We start from the raw sequence: 6861 nt of genomic DNA on the forward strand, positions 1-6861 counted from the left end.
TAGACATTGTAAAACCGCTCTGAGAAAGAGATAAGGAGAAAGAAAGGGAGAGGTGGAAAAAGTGAGAAAAGAGAAAATGGTGTTTGAGTGGAGCGAAATTAGTTTGACGTTCTTATCTCAGGACTCTTATTCAGCTTTTAGCTCTTTTCTTTAACATAAAGGCTTTTATGTAACATGTTTAAGTAGTCAGATACAATGAGCAGAAGAAGAAACAATAATTGCACATAGTGAGTGAGTCAGACATTTTTTACGAAGGAATACAACCTTTTTTTTTTCAGACAACCAGCCTTTACCTTATACAGGGCCATTGCATATGTGTGTGTGTTTTACAACGGTTTAAAATCTATTAAAACTGAGTTAGACTGAGTTAAAATCGAGTAACTTAAATTTCAAATATAATATTTCAAGTCACTTTGTCTTTCTCTGCTAAACGAAAATACTTAAAACAAAGCCACAACAAAACCATTACAACACCCCGCAGCAATGACGTTTCCTTCTTGAATGGTTCAGGTTTTTGAATGCATGGGTTAGATGAATGATTCAATGACTCACTCATAAAAACACGTCTTTCAGTCCTGAATGATTCAGCTCCTTTGAATGAATTGGCTGAATGAACGAGTAAATAACATAAAAACAGTAACTTGTCGCCACCTACTGGCCTATCTTTGTTCCTTGAAAGAGTCATTGATAAATCCCTATAAATATAGACCTTAGTCAGTGTAGTGCCATATTGAATTTTTTTTGACAAGAATGAAAATGAGGCTGTGAGGGATTGAAGTACAGTGTGATCAAATCATGTGTGTTCAGTTCATTGTACAGTTATTTAACAACATACCATGTTCAGCTGATGAAATGTCTTTTTCATTCAAAAAATTGACAAAAACTCCATAAAACAGTTTAAAAGTTGTGAGTTGGTGAAAATCACATAATCTTTAACATAACATATAATCCTTTATACAGTGCAAGCCACTGTAAATACCGTAAATCTATCCCTCACAGCCTTGTTTTCATACAGTAGCCTACACGTTAAAATCAGGCGTCTATCCTGACAAGAGTCTATAACACCACTGAAATTCTATTGGAAATGGGAATTTTTGGCTATAATGCTGGTGAAGATTCAACTTAACATTTTAACAGGCTTGTATATACACTAATGTTTATGTATAGGAATGAACAGGTGATGGAAAAACATCATGGTCCCAGTTTACCTGCTTTCTTGACAGACATTATTGGATTGGCAGCTCAAAGACATGATTTTAATGGGTCAGACAGAGACGCAGGAGGTTTCATTCAAGTTATGTCTCACCTTTGTGTCTGACCTGTGACTCCGACCCTCTGGCTTTGCACAAGCCGGAAGGCAAAGAACTGGAGGTGACAGATGGCACCACAGCACCACTATTTCTGTGGTTCACTTCTGTCCTTTATTTTCTTGAAAAGATTGCTTCTTGAAATGTACACACATACACACACTTATCATTTTATAGTTAAAGAATATTTTTTCTGCGGTTGAATAAGCTTGTGAAACACAATAATCACAGGCACTTTATTTTCTAGGAAATTTGTTCTGACATAATGTGGTCATTTAAATGCTACTTCTCTTAACTCTATTTTTTACAGCAGATGTAAACTGCAAACTCAATACGCATGTTTCAGGCTATTATCATGCTGTTACCTCAAAATAATAAGGCAGACAGAACATTTTATAGTGTTATCAATAGACTACACTGTTATGTTTTCAAAGCATACTGTAATATTTTGTGGAAAAAAAGGGCAGGAAACATGGGTGGAATATGTTTTAATGCAAGGAAGTACCTAATATGACATCTTTTTGGGTAGGAAATGTACTTTTTTTCCTCGACTTGTTTTCTTATATATAATGTACTAGTAAAAAAAGAGAAGAATAAACAGCACCCTGCAAGTGTTAGTAAAAGTAATGGAAGTATGTGTGAGTGGAAGCAGATGTGCAGTAATAAATGGAGATGAATTGGTGAATTCTGGAGAGGAATTCTTGAGGTGCTTCCTTTCAGAGCTCTATATGTACTGTTCATCAGCTCAGTATGAAAGACAGATTGGCAATGACAGTTCGAAAAAGACCAAGATAGCGAAAGGGATAGGACAAACTTCCCCATTTAACAACAACTAAAAAATTGATTGCGCATGTAATTATCTGCAGTTGTTGACAACAAAGGAAGACCTTCCGGCCCCACCGCATTTTCCTTGTCACAACACAGCCTCATTCAACAACACCGAGAACATATTATCACTATTGTCATTTTCGTGAAGACAGTTTTTGGCTTTGAAGAAGCAAAGGATTGTGTTTCTTACGGCGATGAGTACAGCATATTCAGATGTACTCAGATAAACAGAAGGATGAGACAGGTGACAGTGAAAATATTTTTCAACAAGACTGCAAAGCCATGATGTGGCACTGCAGCTGTCAGGAATGACTGGATGTACTGCGGTTCTACTGACAAATTATCCATGCAAAGTACTCAACAGAGCACACATGCACACACACATACATGGAATCAGTTTTCAATCTCCAAAGTCTCTTATTCTTAATTCTCATGCAGCCCTAACTCTTTTATTTTACGGTTTGAGCACAATGTAGGCTACATGTTTTATTTGCAGCTCTGGTAAAACTAATGCATGTTGACCCAGTTTCATGTCATGCCTGAATCATTCAAATGCTTTCCTCATTTCAAGGTGTTTTTTATCATTCATTTCATCGGACTAAGACACATCATTGTATATGTATAGTTTTTTGGTGGTGTCCATTTTACTTCATGATTTTTGCTGAGGGAATCAAATAGGGGGAAAAATCACTTCCTTAAATGTTTATCCTGCATTTCAGAATTTACATCTGAGAAAAAGACTCCAGTAATACCACATTGCATCTCCTCCAACAATGTCTCAAACTAATATGAAAAATAGGAAGTCTGCACTCAGAAATCTATTTTTTGTTGGATTTTAATATGAGCGGAAACATTTTTCATCCAATTCTTCCAAGTTAAGCTATCTACAAGCTGTCTATTTTATGTCTATTTTCCTCCTAATCAATTTTAGGACAAATTAAATTCACGACAATCATAAAATGTCTCTTTGTTTCTTACTTTTAAGGATAAATGATAAGAGTTCATTAAGCAATCTGGTAAATGAAACTTTGCTTATCAGGATCAGCAGATTGGATATTTTTAATAAAGAACATCATAACAACATAATTTTAAAAGGTGCAACAGGTGGACAAAATTGACATTTTCAGATCATGACTCTTAGTTCCTCTTGTTTAATGCAAAATAGCGTCCCTATATAACCTCCCACACATTCAAATGAGGACCAAACAAGCTCGTTTTTAAAGCACTGATGACAGAGGATTTAATCCGTGACGCGGGTTCGTCGCGCGCAATTGCGCGTGGGCTCTGCCCTTCACTGCACGAAGCTGTACAGGTATAAAACCAGGAGACGCACGACTCGAGTGCAGAAATTCGGAGAAGTCAACACCCACCGAGCAAGAAGTGCAATCAAGACCTCATTCAAGGGAGTGTAAGTATACCATTTTTATTAGAATTTCACATTTTGAAACTTTTAAAGCTTAATTTCATTTAAAGTTTTATTCTTTTTAGAAGGTAATGACATGTGCTGGTATCATTATTAAATATCTATTAGCATTATTAGATACCAAACTTAAAGTTTTATGATGACAGAAACCCTATCATTTTTAATTTTACGCATATCACAATCCAGCACAAACGTCTTCCGGACGTGTTAAGATTTGTTTTTATAGGGTTATGAGTTACTTTTACGAACATTAGATTACGTTTTATAACAAATATGTTTGCTTTGTTTTCTCTCAGATGCATCCAAACTTGAAAATGTGGATCGGCTGGGCAGCATGCGCCTTCCTCTTGTTCGCCTGCTTGGGAACTCTAACGGAAGGGTATCCAACAAAACCCGACAACCCTGGAGAGGACGCACCTGCGGAGGAGCTCGCCAAGTATTATTCTGCACTAAGACACTACATCAACCTCATAACACGGCAGAGGTGAGCTCACTGTGTATAATTTACTCATCAAAAGAACTGAACAGAAATGTTCACAAATTCTTTTTCAAGTTGTTTTGTTTCTGTCTCTCATGTCTGTTTTTCTCTGTTCTCCAAATCTCAAAACACCCTTTACTTTCATTTTATTATCGACTAAAGTTGATCTATTTCTGCAGATTTAGTGGTTTAAAACACTAAATCGGTCCCTCCACATTGAAGCAGCTGGGGGCTGGGAAACTATAACATAGTCCCGTTTCTTTCTTTTCAAAAGCACCGTATTAATCCACAGATAAAACCCCGCTGACTCTCTAATTAACTGCGGCGCATTAAATGTGATTCTTTGTTGAGTTAAAACAGCGGGATGTGGTTTTCTACTTACAACAATCCATTGATGAATGCCCTTCTTTATTTATTTACGAGACGAAATATAGTCTTGTTTCTTTAAACGTCTTTTGACAGCGAGTTAAGTACAACCAGGAATGCTAAGGAACTGCTACAGGCATATAATACCGAATAAATACAACTTTTTTTTTAGACTTCGGACTAGAAAAAGGGGATAACATATTTCACAAGTGAGCTGGAAATTGAAAAGTGGATTCGTCTTGGAGTTGTGAGAAACAAGTGAAACCTGAAATGTGGATTTACGTGATTTTCAGCAAATTTTCAAAGTTTCATTAGCTACAAAAGTTACGTTACATAAGCCAGTTAGAGTCCTACTCTTTACAATACTGCACATTGAAGTTCGGTTACAGAAGTAGCTAAATATTTAAGCAGGCTGAAGTCAACTCGAGGTGCGGGACGGACATGAATTTCAATATTGTGGAAATTTTCTTTTTCAAAATGATTTTGCAAAAGTTGGCTCCACTTATAAGTTCTGTATAATTCTTACACTGCTGTGATTTTTGCTTCTTTGTTCTGTTTGACAGGTATGGCAAAAGGTCCAGTGCTGACGCCTTAATTTCAGACCTTCTGATTGGAGAAACAGAGTCCCACCCCGAGACAAGGTAAGATTTATAAATGGACTTTAGGAAGCTCATAATTTATCCTTTTATGGCAATAATATAATCAATCATAGTGTTCCACTCACCGTTCTTTGCAGTGAACAATACAATTGTGACTGATGAACACTGTTTATTGTGTAGAAAGATTTGTGTTTAATAATAAAAAGTTATGGCTGTTTATTCACAGATATGAGGACCATTTGGTGTGGTGATTCCAGCAACTGTGTTAATCCAGTTATGTCCATGTCCCATCCTGTTAACTATTACGGCAACCAGATTTCATACAATTGAAATCTTCTGCATCATCAAGATCAGCAACTTGCTGCAAAATACCACAGCCATCGTCAGGATAGTAAAAAATACTGCAGAACATTCAAACAACACATCAGATCATTATGTCTGTACAAGTACACGTCTATGTGAAATGCTCTTAACATATGAATATGGTCTTGTTGACGTGTGCTCTCCCTAGACTCATCGAAGTTCAGTCAGCCGTTCAACAAAACAATTGTACAGAGACTTACTGTGTGTATGTGTGTCGTGTCCATTCTAATCCTCAATATCAAAGGAGAACATTACTGACTGTACAGTTTAACCGTGCTAATAAAATCCACTATATTTGAAAGAGTCGTCTTTGTTTCCTGTTCTCAATAAAACAAGTCAGTCAAGTTTAAGAATATAACCAGAGCTTAGTGCAATGTTTCCTGGCAGTTCCATCAAGAAAATAAAACTCAAAAAGTAATATTATGCTTTCAAAACAGCACTTGCTTAAACAAGTCTCTATTGTTCTGATGCGTATACGTAATTTAAAGTTGTTGTGAAGTTGTTTGAAACTTTTCAATTTTGTATACTGTAGCAACAAATTACCTATTGGTCATATCCTGATTTTTAGTTTGTTTAGACTAATTGTTGCTAATCATTGAAGATGTTGAAAGAGGGTCAAATCGTTTTGAACACAAATTCTATTATAAGGTAAAAATGTTAAATTAAGAATGCATGTATATATATACAGTGTGTGTGTGTGTGTATATATATATATATATATATATATATATATCAGAAAAGGTCTTTGTCAAAATTTACATATTTCGAACATTAGAAAGATGAATAAAATAATTACGTAAAAAATAATTTGCATTATAATGAAGGTGACGAAAATGTGACGTTTGAAGCATTAAAAATGTTGATCCACATATGCAAATTTTAGCTTTTTATGGCTTCAATGTTTTATTATCTTCTTCAATGTTTTATTATCTACAGTTTTGTCAGACTCTGGGGGGGTTCAGGCTTGTCCCACTGTCAAAATTAAGTAACCTACTGAAATGTTTAAACTCCCACAATGCACTGTAAAAACATCAGCTGCTCACTATTTTGCTTCAGAAATGCTATTTTTTCCTCAGTCTCTCAAGCTGACAAAAATAGAGAGTGAGTGAGAGTGACGATGCACAAACCATTGTACTTCTTGCTGCATACTATGCAAAATACACTGCATACTGCTTAAGACCTTTTAAATTAGTATTTGAAACAGTGCACATAACAAATATTTTAAACCACAGAATGCTATTGTTAAATGACCTCATTACATTGCATGCTTAATTGTGATTGATGTCCTGTTATCTTTAACTGCATATTGCATAATAGGTCAAAAATACTACACAAATAGTAGAACTAGTATGTTACTGCTTTATTCTGGACATAGCTATAATAGGTGTAGCGAATCAGCTCATTGGGGAAATATGAATAATTAATCATAACTAGTTATAATTAACTATAAATATTTAGATCCGCTGTAAGTATTTACTTGACCTCTCAGGGTCAACT

At 35.5% G+C, this 6861-nt stretch overlaps 1 protein-coding gene across 1 annotated transcript; it reads left to right on the top strand.

The window, feature by feature from the left end:
• Positions 1-3478: 3478 nt before the first annotated feature.
• Positions 3479-5653, top strand: LOC107656665 (pro-neuropeptide Y). Its single transcript, XM_016444610.1, has 4 exons — positions 3479-3543; positions 3855-4042; positions 4966-5043; positions 5228-5653. Exons 2-4 carry the CDS (start codon positions 3855-3857, stop codon positions 5250-5252), a joined length of 291 nt encoding a protein of 96 aa, XP_016300096.1. The 5' UTR covers positions 3479-3543; the 3' UTR covers positions 5253-5653.
• The last annotated feature ends 1208 nt before the right edge of the window (positions 5654-6861 follow it).

The sequence above is a fragment of the Sinocyclocheilus anshuiensis genome, unplaced genomic scaffold, assembly GCF_001515605.1.
Source record: "Sinocyclocheilus anshuiensis isolate Anshui unplaced genomic scaffold, SAMN03320099.WGS_v1.1 scaffold2081, whole genome shotgun sequence".
Lineage (NCBI taxonomy): Eukaryota > Metazoa > Chordata > Actinopteri > Cypriniformes > Cyprinidae > Sinocyclocheilus > Sinocyclocheilus anshuiensis.

Coding starts and splice junctions, on each gene's coding strand:
- LOC107656665 (XM_016444610.1), top strand. CDS start 3,855: ATGCATCCAAACTTGAAAATGTGGATCGGCTGGGCAGCATGCGCCTTC. Junction 4,043..4,965: donor AACCTCATAACACGGCAGAG/GTGAGCTCACTG, acceptor TCTGTTTGACAG/GTATGGCAAAAGGTCCAGTG. Junction 5,044..5,227: donor GAGTCCCACCCCGAGACAAG/GTAAGATTTATA, acceptor GTTTATTCACAG/ATATGAGGACCATTTGGTGT.